At 44.8% G+C, this 24,125-nt stretch overlaps 2 protein-coding genes across 5 annotated transcripts in view; one reads left to right on the forward strand and one right to left on the reverse strand.

Annotated features, from left to right (window-relative positions):
• Nucleotides 1-1,244: 1,244 nt before the first annotated feature.
• Nucleotides 1,245-21,258, reverse strand: MILR1 (mast cell immunoglobulin like receptor 1). Of its 4 annotated transcripts, XM_045836350.1 has the most exons (10): nucleotides 21,128-21,258; nucleotides 17,098-17,382; nucleotides 15,410-15,694; nucleotides 9,733-10,005; nucleotides 7,887-7,997; nucleotides 6,566-6,655; nucleotides 6,007-6,063; nucleotides 5,812-5,880; nucleotides 5,051-5,129; nucleotides 1,245-4,065 (listed from the first exon to the last, which is right to left on the reverse strand). In XM_045836350.1, the coding sequence occupies exons 1-9, from the start codon at nucleotides 21,213-21,215 to the stop codon at nucleotides 5,077-5,079; spliced, it is 1,311 nt and encodes a 436-aa protein (XP_045692306.1). In that variant the 5' UTR covers nucleotides 21,216-21,258; the 3' UTR covers nucleotides 1,245-4,065; nucleotides 5,051-5,076. The 4 variants fall into 4 exon arrangements, with proteins under 4 accessions (XP_045692306.1, XP_045692309.1, XP_045692307.1 ...); XM_045836353.1 differs by lacking the exon at nucleotides 15,410-15,694; XM_045836351.1 differs by lacking the exon at nucleotides 7,887-7,997.
• PECAM1 (platelet and endothelial cell adhesion molecule 1) overlaps nucleotides 21,223-24,125 on the forward strand; it is an 87,571-nt gene continuing 84,668 nt past the window's right edge. Inside the window, exon 1 of the mRNA XM_045836341.1 lies at nucleotides 21,223-21,354. Within this exon, the coding sequence (XP_045692297.1) occupies nucleotides 21,309-21,354 (46 nt within the window). The 5' untranslated portion in view covers nucleotides 21,223-21,308. The remainder of the gene's footprint in view (nucleotides 21,355-24,125) is intronic.

Consider the following 24,125-nt stretch of genomic DNA (forward strand, 5'->3'; position numbering starts at 1 on the left):
AATTTTGTACACAAACATGCAGAATAGTATAATTAATCCCATGTGCCAACAGCCTTCAACCCATGACCAGCTTTGTCTCATCTACCCAATCACCCTTCCATATTATTTTGAAGTAGATTGTAGCTATCATTTCATTTGTAAATATCTTAGTTAAAAATCTTTCATTAACCATTATCACACCTAAAAAAATTAACACTAGATAATACTAATGAATTATTGGCAATTTCCTTAGGTATGATAATGGCATTATGGCTTAAAAAAAAATCCTTACCTAATAGAGACACTTGAATAATTTTGTGTGAAATTTCCTAGTTTTAACAAAAAAAGGGGTGGATTATAGATGAACAATAAGAACAACACTGAGTCATTGATGCTGGGTGATGGGTACATGGGTATTCGTTGTACTGCCTCTCTTTTTGTGTGAGAGTTTTCATAATAAAAATTTTCTTAATTATTTAATATCAAGTATTCAGTTTCTAATTTGTATTATTTGGGTCAGAATTTAAATAACACTTTTATATTGAAATTGGTCATTAGGTCTTTTGGCTTCTCTTAGCTTATAGATTCTGTCTCTTACTCTCTCAGAAATCGGATTATTTATTACAGGGTCTTGCACTGTTTGGGTTTTATTACACCCCATAGTATAGTTTAGTTAACCTGTTCCTCTAGATTGGAAATTGATTCCAGAGTCTGGATCAGCTTTTAAGTTCACTTTTGGGAATGAGGTTATTTCATGGGTGACTGTGCTCTCCCGTCAGGAGTCAGTAATATCTGCTGGTTTCTTTTGGGCTGGGGGGTGCTAGCAGTCCTTGATCAGTGCCTAGATCAGTCAGCTCATTGGAGGTGATAAAGTGGTGATATTCTGGTCCTGTCTTCATTCGTTGGCTAGAATACTTTTGCAAAGAAAAATATCTCACACCGTCTGGTTAGAGGTGTGGAAAAGGTTTGGGATAAATGTTGGATTCATCCCCTTTAAAGTTGATTTTTTTTGATGCTCCAATTGTTCTACCTTTGGCCAATGGGACCCTTTCAACTTGGCTTTGAGTCCTTTTGACTTACCTTTAGTAATCTTTGATAGTTTGCTTGTTATTTACTATCTAGCACAGAGATTGTGTGTTTCAGAGTTTCCCCAAGGAGATCATACGCTGGGTACTAGGGGATGTGCAGTTAGAAAGGTGTTTTTGTTTCTAGACCTTTTCAGTTTTCAGAGCTAAGCAAATATGTGAGTGTGTGTGTGTGTGTTTTAATCATTTTTATTGACATATAATTTACAAACAAAAAAATTGACCTACTTTAAAGCTACAAATGCAGGTTTTGACAAATGTGTAACCACCACCACAATGACAATATAGAACATTTCCGTCACTGAAAAAAATCCTCTTACGCCCTTTAGGACTGTAGGGTTTTTACTTACCTCTTCTATCACGCCTCTGTGTCTCCTCTCACGGCGGCGATCCCCGTTCTCGAGAACACTGGGATGTCGGGGTGAGGACGCAGTGCCGCACGCTCTCATTCGCTTCCTCTCATTGTAACACGGCAGCCTCAAGGGAAGGGCCGTTACCCCTGTATGCCTACTGAAAATCTTAAATCTCATTTTTGCAGTTTGAGGGTCAGTCCCTAGTTTTATAACTGTGAGAAACTACGAAGTTTATTTTTTACAAGTGACTTTTCTGAAGAAAATCTCAGTCCTACTCGTGGGTCCTTTTATTCAGGCACCTTGTCTTAGGGACCTCAGCCTTTATGGGCTTGTACTCGTCGTCCCAGATCCTAGAATGCTTTAAGAGGCAGCGCAGGACTGCTGTGGAAAACAGGGTATCCTTGTCTAGTGAGACTGGAGATAAACATACCCCACAACCCGTGCATGTTCAACATAACTGCATGCACATGGGAACCAGGTTCCTAGCATAAGGATAGTCGTAGCCCCATTATTTGCAATAGCTCCAAACTAATAGCCACCCAGATGTCCCATAAAAGAGGAATAAAGTTGGGGAGATGGGTTGTGGGTGGGAAGGGGCCTGCAAGTGGTTTCTGGGCTGCTGATGGCATTCCATCACCAGTGTTCACCTGATAAACTTTATTAAACCACATGCATATTTTTACATATTTCCATATAATGTGTGTGCCATTTCACAACACAAAATGTTTAAAGAAATAGGTGGATTTGAAAAAGAACCAAAGTAGAACTTCTAGACATGAAAAAAAAAATAGATATTCCTTTTCTTCTCCTTCCCTTCCTAAACAATTCAATGCAAAAGCTAGGGCAGGGGTGGGGGGTAGACACTGGGTGTCTGTGCAGGGGTGAAGCGGAGCTGGGTGCAGAGGTAGTTGCAAGCACTATATAAGGATAATTGCACAAATCACTGAAAAGTACCTGGAACCTGGTACGTGCTCAACACATGATAGTTATTGTCGTTACTATAGTTGTTAAAAAGGAAATGTTGAGAGAGCATACCAGCCACCTCTGTGTCCTGTGTCACATCCCCTGGCCTCACCTCTGATTCCCACTGCATCTGCAGCTTCACACACTTCATGTGGACAGTTTGTGCTGCAAGGGTACAACACATATCACTCATTTTCTGCCCTGAGGCTTTTCAGTGCCCTGGGTGAGGGAGGCGCTAATGGAAGCCAGCTTGGAATGACCACATGCACAGCTCAGAAGTGGAGGTGGGGGTGGGGCGGCCTTCAGCCGATGGATAAACGTTTCTCACTATCATCCCCAGTGGACAGTTTGGGAGATGGTGTTTTCCCTCCTCAGCAGGTTTCAGTGGGATCAAGTCCTGATTACTCAGAGCATTGCTCAACTCAACAGTACATCCTTGTACTGGCTTTTCCTCCAGTCCCTCATGCCTGTTCCATCCCCCCACCCGTCACCTCCAAATAAATTATGTGCATGAAAGGCTTTATCTCAGGCTCTTGTTTTCAGGGCTAGCCCAGGATAAGACAGGGTATTAGAAGGTCCTAGAAAGCAGCCCTGGGAAAGGGAATTATTCCCTGGGTGGATGACAAGGACTCTCCTGCTGGTGGCAAGGGGGTTAGTGAAAACCCTTGCACACCGTAGCCTCACAATTACTAAGACTTCGCACCACAGAGCTAGGTAGCAAGCACTAGGTTATGGACTAGTTCTAGCACTTGGAAGATAGGGGACAATGGTAATCATGTGGATTATGGCGTTCGTTGGCTTTTACTAACTGCTTTAGAAGGTTTGCAAGGAGACAATGAGGGACTGTTGATGGAGGGCTTGCTGTGAAACTTAGCAGTGTTCTGGACCTCAGGCCCTTGGAAGGCCTTTACAGGAGCAAATCCAGTTACCAGTAGGGTCACTCATTTGCTGACCCCTCCCCTCCCTTTGTGTTGGCTTCTGATTTCTGTTTCACTGGCACTGGGTCCTCCTGCTCCCTGGGATCACCTCCCATGTAAATGACCTGCACCCAATCCTTGTCTCAGCTCTGCTTCAGGAAGGAGCTCAGATTAAGATGAAGAAGCCAATGGTGGCCCAGATCACCAAGTTCATGACTTCAAAGACTTCACGGTTTCTCAGGGGAGCAGCCAATCAGTATGACTCAGAGTAAGCATCATCACATCATAAATAGCCAGCTTTGAGTTCTTATTATATGCTGGCCCTATTCCAAGCCCTTTACATTTGTCACCTGAATTAACTCTCACAGTAGGTCCTTGACATAGGTATGATTTCTCATTTGTCCCCCGTAGAAGGTTGAATGGTGACTTCCCCAAAACATACGTCCAAATCCTAACTCCTGGAACCTGTGGATGTCACCTTATTTGGAAAAAGGGTCTTTGCAGGTGTAATTAGGTGAAGGATCTTGAGATGAAGTCATCCTGGATTATCTGGCTGGTTCCTAAACCAGCGTCTTGTGATCAGGATGAGAATGGCAGAAGAAGAAAAGGCCCCGGGAAGACCAAGACAGATTGGAGTGATTCTGCCACAAGCCAAGAAGCTCCAGGAACCACCAGAAACTGGGAGAGGCAAGTAGGGGTTCTCCGCTAGAGCCTTTGGAGAGAGTGTGTCCTGCTGACTCCTTGATTTTGGACTTCTGGCCTCCAGAACTGTGAGAAAATAAATTTCCATTTTAATCCAAACCAGTTTATGATAAATTATTACCACGGTCTTAGGAAACTAATCTATTCTCCCTTGTCCCCCAACTCAACTCTGGGCTGATTTCTCCACAGGACACTGAAGGGAAATGCAGCACTTACCTGCACACCTTTGACATTAGCTAAGTCTTGAGGACTGAGAAAGTCCTTGAAAATTGGTATAAATATATTTGCAGCCTCCCAAAATCTGAGAGCAAAGGTAAATGGCAGTGAATAATAAATGTGTACTTGCTGAGTAGTCTTGCCTGCCTCTCACGGTGACTGTGGGCACTGTTTTCTGCAGACACATTTTCCAGGTCACTCCTTTGGCTTTAGAATTTAGGCATGGGTTTGTGCTTTGTGTCTTTGCTTCTGAACTTTTCACTGGGCATGGGGGTGGGGAAACCAGAACAGAGACCATTCTAATGCTTCCAGGATGCACTTCTGAAAAGCACAGTGGTCTAAGAATTATTCTCTGTTTTAAAATTTTATTTATTTTGTGGAGAAGGGAAAGGGAGAGAGAAAGAGAGGAAGGGAAACATCAATGTGCGAGCGATACATTGATCGGTTGCCTCTTGCATGCCCCCAATTGGGGACCTGGCCCGCAACCCAGGCATGTGCCCTGACTGGGAATTGAACCAGGAACCTTATGGTTCACAGGCCGGCACTCAATCCACTGAGCCACACCAGCCAGGGTTAACAGTTACTCTTTTTTAAACAATGTGGAAATGGGGAGAATGGTCCATGTGTAAAAACAGCAAAAGCATTTCAAAACTGTCACCAGTCGGGACCCCATCTGACGTGACAAAACTGTTGTCTGATGCTAGGATTGGAGGTACCTGGATGCATCAGAAGAAGAGTGTTTAATCATGAAAAACAGTGATTCGCCTCAGATAACCGGGAGAAACACTTTAAAGTGTCAGTCAAGCTAGCTTTTCCTTCGTGTAAATCAGCTTACCCTGAGATGTAGTTTGTATCTTTGTTTCACAAGATGATTTCAGAATAGATGTACTCAGTTTTACCTTTATTACAGGCTTCTGAAATATAAAAGAAGAACTAATTTGGCAAACTTAGGATATACATTCATAGAATCTCTAAAAAATATCCTATTTTAGTAGCTGGGTGGACTGACAGAATCAAGTATTAACTGTTTGTTCCTGGACTATATCAACTAATTTATTCTTTAAATTTTTTTTAAGTTTAAAAAAATTTTTCAATATTGAATGTAATTCAATATTATTCAATATTATTTTGGACTAGTTTTAGGTGTATAGCATAGTGCTTAGATAATACACTTCACATAATGTTTCCCCAGTATTTGCAGCACCCACCTGACAGCGCACAGTTATTACAGTACTACTGACTGCATTCCCGTGCTGCACTTTACATCCCTGTGACGATTCTGTAACCACCAATTTGTCCTCCGTACTCTCTTTGCCTTTTTCCAAGTAATTTATTATTGGAAATGGCTTAGAAGTGGCCCTGTGTCTTCCTCTCTGGACGTTTTACACGATACTCTTCCTGTCTCATCCCTCCCTCCTCCCCACCCACCCATCTCCTGACAGATTTGTTGGGTGCCATGGCATTGGTCGCCCTTGGCCTCCCAGGTAGGTGTGTGCCCCCACCCACCCATTCTTGGGCTCCTGAAGCCCTGAGTATGGTGGCCTCACTGGGCCCACTGTCTCGTAATAGCATCTCTCATCCCCAACTGTGGCTCACCGTGATTTTGTGGTGTCACCTTCTGGAACAAGGGGGTGGCATAATGTATCTCCTGAGAGGATTTGGTTTCTGGGCAAAAGACAAGGACAGAGTTGCTGGGCTCATCAGCTGAATCTCTGATCGTTCGAGGGCAGCGGCTCAGCTCGCTGCCCTCACAGTGGCGTGTAGCCTCTGGACTTTGCAGAGAGTGCTTACCATCTTGGGCTGTGGAAACACACTGCCTTCGTTCCAAGCCTGGTGCAGACTCCTTGTCTGTAAAGTGGGAACGATATCGATCGGGCGTTAGTGCTATTTATGCTGGACGGGGCAGTAAGCTGCTTAGCACTGCGCCCACAGCATGGCCGGCTCTCGGTCAGCGTTGGCTGGGATTGTTCTTGTTGGTCAAAGCCATGGGCCTGTTTACCACAAAGCAGCGTACGATGCCTGCTTTAACGGGGAATCATAAGGGGCTTTGGGACACAGTGAAGATCATTCCAAACTGATATTTTTAAAAGTCACCAAGCTAAGTGAAGAAAATCAAGATGTAGAATAGCCTGTCGATGACATGCTGCCATCGCTGCCATTTGTTTAGACAGCAGCGTATGCACAGCCTCTGTGGAACGGTGTTTAAAGACTAGCTGTAGTCCCTGGAAAGTGGGGGTGGGCATCAGGGCTGCGAAGGAGACATTGAGCCCGTATGTCTGTACAACCTTAAAGAAAGATGAAAACCTGAAACCAACCACACCAATGGAAATATCCACCACAGTTCTCTTACCTCCTGGATTTTCACAGACATTTGCATATAGTCCAACTTCCATGGGTATGTTGCCATAGTCTTTGGGTGCCTTATCTCTCCGAGCTTTTCCTACATAAATTGGTGCAGAATTAATGAAATTAAACCAATTCAGCCACATTTTTCTAATCTCCTCTTCCAAGGAGCAGACTTCCCCAAAGGTGCAAAACAAAGAATGACCTACTCCAAGGGGAAAACCATGGACTCATCGAGAAGTCCACAGCCCCGCTTCTCTGAGCCCAAGCCCTCCTGATCGATTTTCCCGGCTCTGCAAGTGGCATCCTTCACCTATCTGATCACGCTTTCGATGGCCAGAGACACATTTTCATTCCATCTATCTATATATAATGAAATAGTCTTCAGATTTTAAAAGAGAAGGAAATTCTGACACATGCACATGGATGAGCCTTGAGGACGTTGTGCTAAGTGACACAGGCCAGTTACCAACAGACAAATTCTGTACGATTCCATTTCTGTGGGGCCATCTCTGGAGTCGTCAAAGTCACAGAGACAGAAGCAGAATGGCAGAGGCCCAGGCTCGGGGGAAAGGGGAAATGACAGGGGAGTTAGGGTGTGATGGGGACAGAGTTTCCGTTGGACAAGACCAGGGGGTGGCGGTGATGCTTGCACAACAGTGAGAATATTGATGCCAACGAACTGTGTCCTTCACGGTGGTTAAAATGGTACAGTTTATTGTTGTGTGTATTTATCACAATTTAAAAGTAATTTTAAAAAGTAAAAAATATATATATCAAGACTTTCAAGCCCTGGCCAACGTAGCTCTGTTGGTTAGAGCATAGCCCTGTAAACCAAAGGGTCGTGGGTCTGATCCCTGTTCAGGGCACGTGCATAGGGTACAGGTTCAGTCTCCGGTCTGGGTGCTTGTGAGAGGCAACCAACTGATATTTCTCTTTCACACCGATGTTTCTCTCCCTCTCTCTAAAATCAATAAGCCTGTCTTCAGATGCAGATTAAAAAAAAAAAGAAGGAGAATTTCAAGGCAGGGTCAGCAGCAGAGCATTAAATCAAGCGCAGGGCCCTTCTTAGCGGGGGGGCCCTTCTTAGGCCAGTCCCCGTGTGACAGCACAGGCCCCCCACCACCACCACCACCACACTGGGTAAGAAAAGCTCTCACCGGAGAGATAGCAAGTCTGTCTTTTACCTTCCCCTGTAGCAGCTTTTTCTTCTTTTTCATTTCTTCATATCCATTTCTGATTTTCCTTTCCCTTCCTCCTCCTCCTCTCCCCAGCTACCTACATCCTAAACCCATGGAAAACAATGGAAGAGCTCCTAAAGAACTTACTTGCTTTGTACTTTGACAGTGTCCAAAATGCCAGAATTAGGATTGTCACGAAGAGTACCAGTAATGACACGGGAAGCAGTAGCTGCAGGCAGAATGGACAGCTCCCCTCTCCTGGAAGAAGACAGCACTCACTGGTCACCACAGAGCTTTCCTCCTCAATGACCCGAGCTGGGACGTGTTCTGGAAGGGCAGTTACAGCCGTCTCCCAAGTTACCCCATGTACTGGGCACCCTGATCCCTGAACTGCGGTGGATACCCGCAACTCTCGAGGGTTTCCTTGTTAGTCAGCGAAGTTCTTAAAGTCATGGCCAAGTGCACCTTCCACAGGGGTCACACAAGGAAGAGAAAAGTAGCACAGTGTTTAACAGGCCGATTAGTGGTCACACTGTTAAGGTCATGATGGCATGGCCATTTACTGGGTAAAAGCCCTTAGTCATGTTGGCCAAATGGCTACCACATATTAAGTGTTAACTACCTGCCAAACACTGTGTTAAGCACTTCACATGCATTGCCTTATTTATCTTTTTTTTTTTTTAAAGATTTTATTTATTTATTTTTAGAGAGGGAAGGGAGGGAGATAGAGAGAGAGAGAGAGAGAGAAACATCAATGTGCGGTTGCTGGGAGTTAGGGCCTGCAACCCAGGAATGTACCCTGGCTGGGAATCGAACCTGGGACACTTTGGTTCCCAGCCCGCGCTCAATCCACTGAGCTACACCAGCCAGGGCCTTATTTATCTTTTAGGATCACTCCCATTTTACCAATGAGTAGAGTAAGGCTCAGAGAGGTTAAGCGGCTTTCTTGAGGTCACACAGCCAGTAAATGGAAGGGCTGTGATTTGTGGGCAAAAGCCTGATTCTGGGGCCTGATTCCCACAGACTGCCTCACTTGTTAGGACGTAATGCCAGGGTGTGGGCTCTGTGTTTCTGACGATGAGGCCTGGTGAAGTGTTTGATGCCTAAGCATACCTACTGCCTGTGCTAACCTCACCTTTGTCCTACCCTTCTTCTACCTCAACCAATATCCCTTCAGAAGGAACTGGAAGGCCAGGTTTGAACCTAGAATTCTGACTCCTTGGAGTTCTGCACCAGAATGCAGCAGCACTGGGGAGAGTCAGCCCCAGCTCTGGCCTGGCCCCCTTCCCACCCAGGCTCTGACCTGCACCTTAAGGGGCCTTGCATGCATGTGGACCCCCAGCCTGCATGTCCAAATGCCATTCACACCCCCACAAGCAGCTCCCTTAGCTTGGGTCCAGGAATGCTCGCATCCTCACTGCGGTCCACCTGTGGGGGAGGATAAGCTGGGATAGAGATGTGTGTGGGCCCTATTGGGTGGGTCCTGATCTGATTGGGTGGGCAGATTGGGGCCAGGAACCCAGAGTGCAGTTAGAAAAGTGGGGACACTAGGGCCAGGTGAGCATGGCCCCCTGGACTCCTCAGGCTGTGAGAATGCGCACAGCCAAGAAGCACCAGAGCAGTGCCCTCCGAAACACAGGGAAGGGCTGGGCACCCCTCTGCCCCAGCGTCAGGGTGGCACTGAACGTCTCCATCCACCAACTGTTAGCGGTGGCTCAACAGTAGGTGTTAGAAACTGACAAAAAAGCAAAAGAGAAGAGGCCTGACAGCTCCAAGAGATGCAGCACCCCCAGCAGAGGAAGGCCAAGGCAGGCTTTTCTCTGTTTTTTTTTGTTTGTCTTGTTTCCATGGCAGAAAGCAGTCCCATCACAGCTTGTGTGGACCCTACCAAAGGAAAGGCACTTGGGAGCAGGTGGCCAAAGTGGGAAGTGGATAGGCAGAAGTTTCTGGAAGCAAACCCAGACCCTGTTGGAAGAGCTCAGGCAGCCCTTACCTTTTGAGGTTATGGTGATGGGATGACTGTATTTCACATGGCGAGGCAGTCTGTTTTCAGCTTTACACTTGTACTTCTCCACTCCTACACGGTTCTTGGTTAGGTTAAATTCAGCAGGCTCCCTTACATTCTTGATAATAACTCGTGATATGGTGATGTTGTTTTCAAAGAAAGTGTAATTGATGGGCAGGGAGCCGTTGGACGAGATGCAGTGTAGCGTTACATAATGGCTGGCTATTCTCGTAATGTTCAGCACTGGAGTGGTCACTGGGTCTAGAAAAATGGAAGTGCGTGTTATACAGGGATGGACAGATGGGTTCACTCGCTCAGTCCGCAAGCATGGATCGCACCCCTACTCTACTCCTCCACGTGGACCCAAAGGGGAGGGACACCCTTCCTGAGAAGTCCAGCGGGAAAGGCCGATGAGCATGTGACTAACCCCAGGCAGGGCGGCACGACCCAGGTGCTGAGAAAGCCAGAGAGTGGAGGGTGTCTCTCTGCTTTGAGGAATCAGAGTGAAAACTTGACTTTCATTGGACATTCTTTTAATCAGAATCCATAATCTCTTTATTATTGATAATGAGTAGAATTTTGTGAAAGATCCAGTTCCAAGTATGAAGTTGAGAGGTGCTTTATTCCCAATCCGTATAAGGTTACAGCAGGGCTGTTTTTGTGGGGTTTGTTTTAAAATCACATCTTAAAATATCATCTTTTCTAACTGTATTTCCATTTATAGGATTCAGCTGTAACTTCCTCCCCAAAGTGGGAAGTAACCCTGATAAACAGGTTTAAAGAAACTTCTCAACAGGAAATGGGTGAGTCTGTCAGTTTATACCCTATTTATGGGAGAATCCAGATGTATGGTTTATAATATAATTCATTAATCAAACAGTATTATAGGAAACGAAGGACAGGTGAATATTCATCATGGGCCAGGCTCATACCCACATTATCTCATTCCCCTCCACAATAGTCATAGTACTACAGCATGGACAGTGTCACACCCCTTCCAACTGTGACTCAGAGAAGTTCCGAAACTTCCCCAAGGACACACTGCTAATATGGCCAAGGCCAACTTCCAAGTAGATTTTTTTTTTTTACAACATCAGTTTGGCACAGAACCAATGAAATACAGGGACCAAAGTATAAGTAAGTCAAAGAAAATAATTTTAGAGTCTCCTTGCTCCACCCCTTATCTGAGCAGGAGTCCCTGTGGTGGCATCTTCGACAGAGCGGCATCGGGTGACAGTGGTCTCGAAAGGCAGCTTTGTTTGGGAATAGCACCAATAGGACGCTCTTCCTTTGGAACAGAAACCTACCCCTCTTAGTCTGCAGGACGGAGAAAACCTTTATGAGGAATGAGAGAGCACAGACTCCTCTCCGAGATGGGACGCTTCACGCTGGACCAGAGATTGATATTAAGGGGACTGGGAAGATGGAACCTTTCCAGAGAGTTTGTTCGGGACTAGTCAAGGGCATTACAGCAACCCAGTCAGCAGGGTGAGGGAGTTGCTCCTCTTCAATAAACTCCTTATATTTTTTGAATTTCAAGGAGTCCTTTAAGGCTCATTCAGCTGCCGCCTTCCTTATAGGACCTTTCATAAGTCCTCTAGACAGATTGTTCCCTCCCACTCTGCCTCCTCCAGCCCTCGTCTCCCCCCTCTATTGTTTTATATGAATTTTTCTACCTCTCCTTACATGGTCCACTTGGATGTCTCATGGTCACCTCCAAAGTAGCCTGTCTGGAACTGAAATCTAGGGAACCTGCTGGTATATCCAAATGGCTAGTGAGTCAACCAGTAGGTAGATAAACATATTTTAAAATCCTGTTCTCTCAGGAAATGTAATTATTTCTTCATGCATTCATTCGTCCTGTTGCAGTAAGAACAGTTAACATGAGATGTACCTTCTTAACAAATTTTTAAGTGCACAATACAGTATTGCTAACGACAGGCACAATGTCGCACAGCAGAAGGTCTATGACTCACTCATCTAGCATAACCAAACTTTATACCCACTCAGCAGTTCCCCATGTCTCTGCTCTTGCATTGTTGCCCATCTCAGTAAAAGGCACTATTCCTCAGGAGGTGATCCCATTAGATATCTAGAAGTCATTTTCAATTCCTTCCTTACCTTTGCTACCTGTGGTTCCAAATGTAACCATCTAGCAAGTCCTGTTGTTTCGTCCTCCGCCGCTGTCCATCCCCACCACTGTCTGCCCCCACCACTGTCTCCTGGGTGACTCCAGGAATTTCCTAACTAATCCCCAAATGACCCACCCTGGCCCTGACCCACCTAGACTGAATTAACTTCCACGATGATAACGTTGGGTCTTAGGCCTTGCCTGACTTGGCCCCCTCCCTCTCCACTGTCACCTGGAGTCGCACGCCCTCATCTGACCTCTGGCCAAACTGGCCTTCTCAACCAGCCAAGTTCTTTCCCAAGTTGGAGCCCCTGCACAGGCTATTGTCCCTTAACTAGAGCTTCTCTTGCCCTGTCTCTTCACATAGCTAACTCCCCATCCTTCAGGGCTCCACTTAAATGGAATCTCCTTTGAAAGACCTTCCCTAACTACCCTGAGTAGCTCCCTCCACTACCCCCCTGCTTCTCTCCCATCACCTTGTTGGTTTCTTTGTCTTTTGAACAATCCACACAGCTTGTGATTATGAGTTGTATTTGTTTGAGTACTCTGGTTTTGTGTCTCGCCAGCCAGACTGTAAGCTCCACTAAGGCAGGAACTGAAGTATAGGCAGGGGTTGGCACATCTGGGATATCATTAAATATTTGACGAAGGCATCAGTGGTTACTAAACTTGTGTTCGTGACTCATCTCCCTGGCTGGGTTGGGGAGAAGACGACATCTTAGGCAACATCAAAACCCCGGCAGCACGTAACGCAGTTACATGCACAGGGGAGGCACTCATTAGATTATCTATTAATCTGACCTAAATGAAAATAATACAGTTTTATAATCTATCAAAACAGCTCTATGGTTACTGTAACAAATGGCAGGAAACTTGTGCATTTACTTGGAAAGCAGGATGTGGGAAGATTTTATACATATCTGTGGGTCAGAAAGTTGGGACATGAAGGCTTGGGGTTTTTTAAGCAGCTTATTTAAGGTGTCAGCCATCAGGTTTATAAATCAGCTAAGAATGAGCATATTCACTGCAGGAGTGTAGGCCCCCGTAATTCAAAGGGAGGAAACCCACACCAGTGGTGGGTCTTGCCATGTCTTCTCACACTGAATCTAGGTGATTTGATGGGCAATTAGATGCTTTCCCTGCCAAGTAAGTGCCTACCCTCCTCACCCCCTTCTGCCCACTGTGGACTGAGATTCTCACCCAGAGTCGAACCAAACAGTGTTAGGGTCATACTGCCTATCTTCTCAACTCACGTTTTCATAATTGAGGACCGCAGATATATCTAAGGTATATCCCCAGGGAATCCCCAAAGTTGCTCAGGAAGTTGTGGTACACAGGTTCCCCGACGTCCCTTTCACGGCTCTTTCTGCAACATAGGTATCCCTTGCTTTATGTCTCTTTGCTTTTGTGAAAGACTTACACTAGTTCCTGTTTTTTGAGGACTTTTGCTTTTACAAAAAAAAGCAGGGGGGGTGGCGAAAAGCAAGAACAGTGTTCAGCATTGGTTTTGCAACGAGCTGTTATAGAGGCTTCACGAGCTCCCAGCCGCGAGACGGGCCCCGCCCAGCTCCTTCCCCGGAACCCTGCTCAGCAGCTCAGCCTCAAGCGCCAGAGCTCTGAACTGTGTCTGAGCGGGGGTGCTCCATCTCGATTTACTTTGTGCATCCATTAGCAGGATGTGCCTTAAGGTGTCAGGAAAGCCTAAGAGAGCTCGTAAAGGTGTGCTTAGTGTACACCGGGACGTAATGAAGTGTATTTGGTATGATTTAGTAGGTTATTTTGGGGGGTCTGGAAACACGAAAACATTTTTCCATATAAAGAAAAGGGAATTGCTGCTTTGCTTTATGTCATTTTGGCTTACGAAAGGTTTTCATAGGAACATTTCTTTTCAGAAAGTGGTGGAAACATTACCAGGCTGCCCAGTCAAGCAGGAGCCTGATAATTAGAGAAGATTATCAGCCAGGGTACTGCCCTCCCATTACCCATGCATCCCAGCACCATTGTTCCCAGGGGTTTCCCCCTTCTTCACGTTTATTTTATAATTCTGGCTCCTATTCAGTTTGTGTTCAAAACTGTCCCGAGATCGTTGTTTCTAACCCAGAGCCCATGGCATCCCCTAAAGCCTTGTGCAGAAATTTGCACCTGCAGTCACGTGAGCACGTCTCGGGAAAATTGTCCCTCTCTATCATGATATTGTTAACATGGTTATAACCTGAAAAGCTGAAAGGCACTGACCGCGAGCAGAGGAGTCTGACAGAACTCTCTGTAATGATGGGAATGGTCTCTGTCTGTGTCATCTAGTACAACAGCCACCAGCACCTGTGGCTACTGAACCCTTGAAATTTGACTAATGAGACTAAGGAACTGAATTTTTATTCTAATTTTAATTAATTTGAATTCAAATTAAAATAGCCACACATGGCTAGTGGCTCCCATACTAGAGAACATAGACCTAGAGACTTGCTCAAAGATCTGATCAGTGCCCTCCTCGCTGGTGGATTGAGTGCCAGTTTGCTAACCAAAGGGTGGCCAGTTTGATTCCTGGTCAGGGCACATGCCTGGGTTGCAGGCCAGGTCCCCAGCAGGGGGTGTGTGAGACGCAACCACACATTGTTGTTTCTCTCCCTCTCTTTTTCCCTCCCTTCCCCTCTCTAAAAATAAATAAATACAATCTTAAAAAAAGATTTGATCAGTAAGGCGGGGCACTTTTGTTTAGAAGACTCCAGGTATACTGTACATGTATTACCTGGAAACCCTCTCCCCCTCTTCCAGGAGCTCATGATCAAGGTCACGTCATAGAAGAGCCCATTAACACTATGTTATGAGAGGCTTAGGGTGAGAAGGTGAGAGAGAAAAACACAGAAGTGATACAATGTGGTTGGGTGGGAAGACCACTGGCTGATGGGGCACCTGGTAGGGGTTGCTGCAAGGGGAAGAGGCAGGCCAAGCCTGCGGCTTTGAAGACCCATGCCACAAGGTCCAACACTGATTCTAAGACTTCTCACTCGAATCTTCAGAGAAAAAGTCATTTTTGCCTACTTCATGGGAATCCTAGAGTAAAGCATCTAGAAAAGATTTCAACAATTTTCTAAATTGTTGGAAATGTTTGGTAGAGGATACATTGGTTGATATGTTTTGTCTCAGGCAAAAGTCTTCAGAGGAGAAAGTGGAATGGAATTACTAAGAGTAAGGGTCTCAGTGATGTCCTCCCTAGGCTCTAGAGCACAGGTGGCAAACACAAGGCCCGCTGGCCGAATCCGGCCCCCCACCTTGTTTTATCTGGCCCAGCACCTTGTTTCTACCCAGCGGCAGCGCCAAGCTGCTCACCCCCGGTTAAGGAGTAGTTACATTTATAGAGTCCTAAAATCACATTTGGCCCTTTGAAGGCAACCGTGAGGCTGATGTGGCGCCCGGTGAAAATGAGTCTGACACCCCTGCTCTAGAGTGAGTGCTGACAAGGGGACAGAGAGCCTGCTGGAAAGTGGAAAGGAGCCCTACAGATCGCAGGGCCCGAGGATCACACGCTCGACTCACCGACAAACATGAAGCTGAACTCATGACTGTATCTTGTACAGTTGTGTTCTTTACAGCTGGGAACTTGCGTTTTACATTTGTAAGGCCCCAAATCGCTGGCTTCTGAGATGCTCAGGTTAAAAGTCACGTGTTCACCTTTGCTGTCCTGTGTTCCGATGCAATTTTTATTCCGAAAAAGAGAATAGGTGATTGGCAATAATTTGCTCTGGCTGGAACAAATTATAGATACATTTTGACCCTTCATGACTATGTTCGTCTCTGAGTTCAAAATTGGAGAGGTGAGTTCTGGAAAACACAAAAATCACACAAGAGACAGTTCTTGTTAATGTTCCTTGATAATAACTCAGCAGTCACCTGGCCACATTTTGTAGGTCAAGGTGGTGGACACGCTGTTCTCGGTGAACTTTCCCAAGGGGGTGTTCTTTACAGCTGGTTCTTTTTTATTGCTGAGTAGTATCCCACTGAACAGATCTCCCGTCATTTGTTGCTACATTCACCTGTTGATGGACATCTGGTTGTTTCCAGATTTTGAGCATTACACACAAAGCAGGCCCAGGCACTTGTATTTTTAATTCCTGCCTTTACTAGTTAGGAACACCTCTGTCCTCTTTCAAAGGCACGTCCATACTTAGCCACAGGCTGATAACTGGGGAGGCTGGGTGAGGTACACCGGAACCTTCACACCATTCTCGCCACTTTTGTGCAACTTTCAACTTTCACATGATAGAAAAAAAATAAGCGCTTTATATAAAGTGGGCTTTTTTTGGATGTGTCAATACTAAAAATATTTAGTAATTCTACAGCTGAGCTAATGGGTCCCACTTGGGGACCTTATTTAAAGAGGGTTTAAGTTCGGTTCCCGTATTTGGTTTATTAGAGTCATGGGAAATATTTACTAAAAATACAAATTCATTTTTCCTCTCCTCAAAAGTACTGAGTCAGGTCGAGCCACCAAGACACTCTCACAAGCAGTTTGGAAAATGCTGAATTCTCTTTCCGAATGATCTAACCTCCAGTTTCTGCTGCATTTTGGGAAAGGGGGACAATAAACTTAATCCTCTTGCCGTCATCTCCGTCGCCTCCCGTGCTCTCCGAGGCTCTTCCATCCTTCTCCAATGCTCAGGGGCACTGACGTGAGATGCAGGAACCCACTAACTGCAGAGGGAAAGTGTGATGCGGGAATAATAGAGAGGAACTAGAAAGACCATCTAGCAAAATGGGAGATAATATAAAGGGGAAAAGAAACAAGCATAAAGAGCAGGAAGTGTGTGAGGAAGTGAAACGTGCTTTTGTCTCAGGCAAAAGTCTTCAGAGGAGAAAGTGGAATGGAATTACTAAGAATAAGGGTCTCAGTGATGTCCTCCCTAGGCTCTAGAGCACAGGTGGCAAACACAAGGCCCGCTGGCCGAATCCGGCCCCCCACCTTGTTTTATCTGGCCCAGCACCTTGTTTCTACCCAGCGGCAGCGCCAAGCTGCTCACCCCCGGTTAAGGAGTAGTTACATTTATAGAGTCCTAAAATCACATTTGGCCCTTTGAAGGCAACCGTGAGGCTGATGTGGCGCCCAGTGAAAATGAGTCTGACACCCCTGCTCTAGAGTGAGTGCTGACAAGGGGACAGAGAGCCTGCTGGAAAGTGGAAAGGAGCCCTACAGATCGCAGGGCCCGAGGATCACACGCTCGACTCACCGACAAACATGAAGCTGAACTCATGACTGTATCTTGTACAGTTGTGTTCTTTACAGCTGGGAACTTGCGTTTTACATTTGTAAGGCCCCAAATCGCTGGCTTCTGAGATGCTCAGGTTAAAAGTCACGTGTTCACCTTTGCTGTCCTGTGTTCCGATGCAATTTTGATCCCGAAAAAGAGAATAGGTGATTGGCGATAATTTGCTCTGGCTGGAACAAATTATAGATACATTTTGACCCTTCGTGACTATGTTCGTCTCTGAGTTCAAAATTGGAGAGGTAAGTTCTGGAAAACACAAAAATCACACAAGAGACAGTTCTTGTTAATGTTCCTTGATAATAACTCAGCAGTCACCTGGCCACATTTTGTGGGTCAAGGTGGTAGACACGCTGTTCTCGGTGAACTTTCCCAAGGGGGTGTTCCTTGCCTATACAGCGAGGCTGACCAGAGTGTGATGAAGCCTCAAGGCCTACAGTGGTCCCCCACAAAGAGAGATCATGGCCTTGAGAAGCTCTGTACTTGCTATCTCTTTGGCCAGTTAAACACCCAAAGTGGACTTTCTAAAGACTGTCTCTGCTGACATAGAAATATTAAAGTTCCAGGTTCTAAGAAAAAATGTTGTGTCTGGTAGCTTGTTTTGTCCATTATTTAGTTTAAATTTCTTATTTTGGAAAATCATAACTTTCAAAATAATAGTAGAGAAGAGAGTATAATGATCCCCAATGATCCTATTGCCCGGCTTCAACAATGATCAACTCACAGTCTGTCCTGTTGTATCACCCCCCCTCCACTATTTTAGTGCAAACCCCAGACCACACGCTATTTCATCCATAAATGCAGTGTGGAGAGAGAGAAAAGCAGCCCCTGACCCTTTGGACCTGCCCTGTCACTCGCAGCTGGAATACCAGCACTGACAAGGCCACTCGGTGACCGTGTTGGATCAAGACAAAAACAAGATGACACCATATTCGTGCCTGGACACACACAAAGACGTGGACATTGTCTGAAGCACAAAAATGGCCAAACATCCCCCTAACTTGATTAGTAAGAGTGACTGCTGCTGCTTTGTCGGTCACAGCTTTTGCCTTGCTCTGTTTTTGCCTTTTAGATGACAATGATTAAGATACCCAATCATATCGTTATTTCCACTCCCTAGAAGGATCCGATCCAGAGAAGAGCCTGCTGCTTTGAATCTTCCTCCAAATCACCTAGCACAGATCCAATCTCATCACAGGACCTTCCTAACACCTTTCTCGCCAAGATATCACGTGATTTCCACGGTGGACATTTTCTCCCCAGCCCAGCTTTGTTCAGGCACATGTGTGTCCCTGGTGACTTTTGGCTGGAGGACATTGTATTTCTAGAAGATAAGGACTCCTTTGTAAACATAACAATGACCATTACTGCACATAAAAATTAACAATGTATTTTAAATGTCATCAGATATCTAGTTAGCATTCAAATTTCCCCAGTTGTCTGATTCTTTCTTTCTTTCTTTCTTTCTTTCTTTTTTTTTAGTGTTCAAAATGATCCATTGTAATTAGCTGATATGTTTCGTATGCATTTTTAAATGAGAAGACCTTTCCATTTCTCATCCCCAACCCCTGGCAATTTATTTGCTGAAGATAGCAAATGGTTTGTTCTATAATGTTCCCTATGGCCTGGATTTTGTAGGTCACATTCCTGAGGCATCCTCTACCATGTTCCTCTGTCCCCCGTCCAGAGGCTTGATGAAATCCAGGTTAGCTTTCATGTAGTAAGAATGCATCAGAGGGGCTGGTGTGTGCTTCTGTGAGGATGTGCCTGGTGTCCGACGATCTCTCTTTTTGTTAAGTAGTGGGCTTGGACAATAGCCACTTGAAGCATTATTTCGCTAGAGGTGACAAAATGATAACATGCCAATTCTATTATTCTTTCTTCATTTATTATCTGAAATTATCTGAAGAGAAACTTGCCTTCTCCACTCTTTGGTCATACTATAGTTTGCCCAGAAAAAGCAGGATATATGCTTAGCTTTCTCTGTTTATTGACCAGTTTTGAAAATAATGACTTGGTTTCCTAGCATCTTCTAACACTGAGACACTTTTTTTATTGTTATTTTTTTGTTTAAGAATCATATGAACTCAGTTTTAAATATATGTAATGTGTTTCAATCCATTGAGGTTATTATTCCTATTGTCCCATTTTTTGGCCATGGGAAGCATCTCCAAACTGGCCCCTGAGCCCTTTTGACATGATTCCAATAGTCTTCGATAGCTTGTATGTTTGTATTTTATTATTCAAAAATGCCAAGGGGGTGGGGGTGGGAAATAGCCCTTACCAGGAAATTTCATTTGAGAAATAAGATTATAAAAGAATTTAGAGGAATATAGGGAAATGTTTTTATATCACTTGCTAGGAAAAGGTCTCCCTAATAAAACACAGAAAAGAGTACCCATAGAGAAAAGACTGAAGAAATTGACTACCCTGAAAACTTCTCTATGGCAAATTTAAGACAAGTGGTAGATAGCCTAGAAGAAAATGCTACTTAAGCCACAAATGAAAGCAAAGCATCATATATATATATATATATATATAAAATCAGCAAATCAGTAAGAAAAATATATACACAATCAAATAAATGGGCAAATAATATAAATGAGTGATTTCTAGAAAAAGACATGCAGAAGGCCATTAAATAGTGCTGGGGCCGAGAGAAGGCTTGGGTGGAGGAGGGAGGCGCTTAGACCCCTCATAAGTGCCATCAGCCTCCCTCCAGTCCTGGATTTGGAGAATTAACATTTTCTCAGTCTTCTGTGAGCTCAGCTTCAAGACAAGACGTCACCTTTCTTTCCCAACCAGGTGGCCATTCTTCAATCTCCTTTATATGGGAAGGCGGGAGCGTCCATAGTCAATAAACATGAAAAAGATGCTCAACTGCACGAGTGATGAGGCAGCTGCAAATTACGATATTATTTTTTACTCATCAGATTGGCACAAATTAAAAAACTTTAGAGAGGGGGTGGGGAAACGCGCTCCCACGTGAGAGGTCGCTGCTAGAGACTATGACCAGATTCAGTGCGTTGGGAGGAGCTGTGGAACAATTTAAACGGCCCTGCCCTTTGACTCAGCGACTTCACTTCTAGGATCTCATCCTACAGAGATGCTCTCACACTCTTATGTGTCCACAGAGGGTATTTTGTACAGGGATATTTACTGCGGCATTGTTTATATTACCAAGAAAAGGGGGGGACTCAATAAGGGGGTGGTGAAATGAATTATGGCTGAGTCTTATTATGAAATGTCGTGCTGCTGTTGGAGGAGAAAAAGAGCTAAATATGCATTTAGTCCTTAAAAAGATGTCTGTGGTTTATTGTAAACAAAAACAGGACAAGTCACAGAAGAATTTGTTTACTCTGATATTGACGGGAAAATGACTCAATAGCTCTAGCATCTGGAAGTGGAGCAGGGAGAGAGCTTGGAGGGAGGTAACAGAACTTCACATTTATACACTGACAACAGCTTGGGCTAGCATTTCTTGGCGGCTCACCCGTACCAGACACTGTGCTCAGGCCTGTGGCTTATCCCACTCAGTCCTCACAACAGCCCTCTCAGGTAGGTGCTTGTATTACCCCCAATTCACAGAGGAAACAAATTTATCTCATGTACCCAGGCCACCGGGCTTAGGACCACAATTGTGGTTAATCCAGCTTTGTGATGATAAATTGCCTCCTAATATACATTTTTAATGCTGCTTGAATTATTTTACACTGACTGTGTGTTGCTTTAAAAAAAGAAAGACAGTGAAAGAACCATTTCATTGTAAAATCCAATCTCAATATTTTATCTCTGGGTCTCAGGAAAGATACTACAACTCCATCCCTAAAATCATTTCATTTTTAGTGGCAGGTAATGGAAAACGTTTCACTCTGGTCATTCATCTAAAAGCACAGAAAAACTTACTCATGAGCCATGAGTTTAAAGCTGACCATCCAATGTTTTGTTTTTTTGAAGACAGTTTTAGTACAAGAGAGAAGTAAATGAAACTTACTGTTTGTTTTTCCCATTTGCTCAAAATTCGGTTCTGCTTTTAGAGTTGAAAGAGAGAAAAGGAGCAAAAAAACCCTTTTTCTCCACATTGTGGTTTGGCTTCGAGATGCAGGGATGCGAGCCTCAGATGTGACAGAAGAAGAAATGTCCCAGTGCCTTCACATGGCTCCGCATGCTCCCAAATGAAATTGAAGAGGAGGCCCAAGGAGGCGTGGTGGCTCCAAAGTGGTGAGTTATCTAGAGAACTTCCTCCTTTTTGACCAAGTTAAAGATACGCAGCTGTCTGCAAAAGCTTGACTAAGTGTTCCTCAGTGACTTTTGCTAAGAAGAGAGAGATGCAGTCGGTTGCGCAAACTCAGGATGGGAAGTTGAACAGTGGGGAAAAGAACATTAAAAATGTGATTGTGCTATTGTCTTTATACAAACCCACCTGATCATCTCTCTCTGGATTTGACCCGTATCAAAAGGAACTTCATGGAAGTTGGCTTTAGTCTTGGGAAACAAACATTGACTGTCTGGGGCAGACACACCCAAGCATGGCATCAGAAATACTGGATTTTCACCCTGGCTGGTGTAGCTCAGTGGATTGAGTGTGGGCTGTGAACCAAAGGGTCGCTGGTTCAATTTCCAGTGAGGGCACATGCCTGGGTTGTGGGCCAGGTCCCCAGTGGGGGCCACATGAGAGGCGACCACACATTGATGTTTCTCTCCCTCTCTTTCTCCCTCCCTTCCCCTCTCTCTAAAAGTAAATAAATAAAACCTTTAAAAAATACATTAAAAAAAAGGAATACCTAATTTTGTTAAATGTTGATTCCTAGGCCCCACTACAGACTCAGTGGGGATGAAACCTGGGACTCTGGATTTTAACAAGGACCCCAGCTGTCTCAGAGTCTCTAAGTTACACCCCAGAGTGTGTTGTGTTTCACTTCTACCTGATCCACGATTCTTCTGGCTCTGTGAAGTGGACATAGATGAAGCCACACATTCCGGTGTCCCCACTCTGAAGTGGGGAGTGGAAGTGCTGAAGGCCCCCCCAGTAGAGGGAGTTGTGACTGGGCCCCTTGGGTTATTGATTCTTGTTGCCACCCAGGGTTGTCCCTGCAGGTCTCACACATTCCTGTGGCCAGGTGCCCTCTCCATGGGGAAGCCAGGTCCCTGCCAGGCTAAGGGTTCTTCTAGGACATCATCCCACCTCTAGTATCAGCTCGCCCCTGGTGCTCCTTGCTCGGGCTCCCTAGGTCCCGGCCTACGGTGGTCAGGCATTCCCAGTCCCATACCTAACCCCCACTGGGTTCTGAGCAGAGCCAGAGCCTGCTGCCCACACCCCCACTTCCTCCCTGACTGGCCACTACTGTCTGCAAGCAAATCCTCTTATTTAGCCCTCAGTTTGTAAAAGACCTTCATTCCTTTCTGACAGTAAAAGTTACTTCTCAGGCACCTACGTACTTTCTAAACAAGACGGCATGCAGATATTGATGGTGATTTTCCTTCGGTGATTTTCCTACTGCGATACTGGTGGCAGTTTCTTTCACTAAAGAAGTGGAAGAGAAAGGACCCCATGAGTTGAATCTCTGGTGGAATGACCCTGCTAAGGGAGTTGGATGTTTTGTTTTTGACACTTTCCCCACCAGCATCTCGTCCATCCTTGCCTGGGCAGAGGGTGGGCTAGGCCCCTCACAGCCCTTGTGCCTGGGAAGACTGAGGGGGCCTTTTCAGGAGACCTGACTTGTCTGGGGCATTTGTGTGCCTGCGACTTCCAGCTGGGGCAGGAAACTTGCAGACCACAGTGCAGACGCAAACAAAGCAGAGGAAACCAGAAGACAGCACTGCTTACAGCTGTTAGTAAACACTGCTGGGAGCGCATTAGTGAGGCCCCTGGAAAAGGAATGGAATTTGTCAAAGGTTACGCAACACAGCAGAAGGGACAGCTCAAATGGAGAAAGACAAAGTTCACCCATGGGCCTGGCGCGTTCCTTGGGGCCCAAATCTGGCTAAGTCCACATTGTCATGGTCCACAGTCATTCACCCTATCGATAAGATGGGTAACCATAAATATCATCATACAAAAGCTAAAGTAGCTTTATTCCTTTCTGTTGTCTAAGAGCTTTACACCGACAATTTCATTTAATCCTTACAAAATCTCGATGAGGCATGCAGAGGTATTATTGAAAATATTTAACAAACAACAGAGTTATATAAATACGTAACTCAATACCTGGATTAAAAATTTTAAATATATTCTGTTACCACTCCTGCTTTATCGCTAAATAATCTAAGCTATATTGCAAAGCTCTTAACAAGTGATATAAAGTTTCCTGTAAATTGTTCATTGAATCATTAATTTCCACAACTCTCATAATTTCTATAATTTCCACAATTTTGTTGATGTTTATAAGTGGTTGGTGTGGTCTTTGGAGACTTTTCAGGTCACTGTCTGGGATCTTTTGTTGTGAGGAGCTGCCTTGAACTTTTCCAATGAATTCCTTGAAATTGATGGCCTTTGAAATTCCTTTTCATGTCCATGCTATTGGCCATGGTGTTAAGTCCTCAACTCCCAATGAACAGTAACAATGATAATTTTTTTAATATATTGTATTGATTATGCTATAACAGTTGTCCCATTCCCCCCCACCCTGCACACCTCTTCCACCCACATTCCCCCCTTAAGTTCATGTCCATGTGTCATACTTATAAGTTCTTGAGCTTCTACATTTCCCATACTATTCTTACCTGCCCTATTTTCTACCTACCATCTATACTACTTATTCTCTGTACCTTTTCCCCCTCTCTCCTCCTCCCACTCCCCTGTTGCTAACCCTCCATGTGATCTCCATTTCTGTGGTTCTGTTCCTGTTCTACTTGTTTGCTTAGTTTGTTTTTGTTTTAGGTGTGGTTGTTAATAGTTGTGAGTTTGCTGTCATTTTACTGTACATGTTTTTATCTTCTTTTTCTTAGATAAGTCCCTTTACTATTCCATAAAATAAGGGCTTGGTGGTGAT

This window comes from Phyllostomus hastatus, unplaced genomic scaffold (genome assembly GCF_019186645.2).
Source record: "Phyllostomus hastatus isolate PE091 unplaced genomic scaffold, TTU_PhHast_1.1 phas_contig_210, whole genome shotgun sequence".
NCBI classification, from domain to species: Eukaryota; Metazoa; Chordata; class Mammalia; order Chiroptera; family Phyllostomidae; genus Phyllostomus; species Phyllostomus hastatus.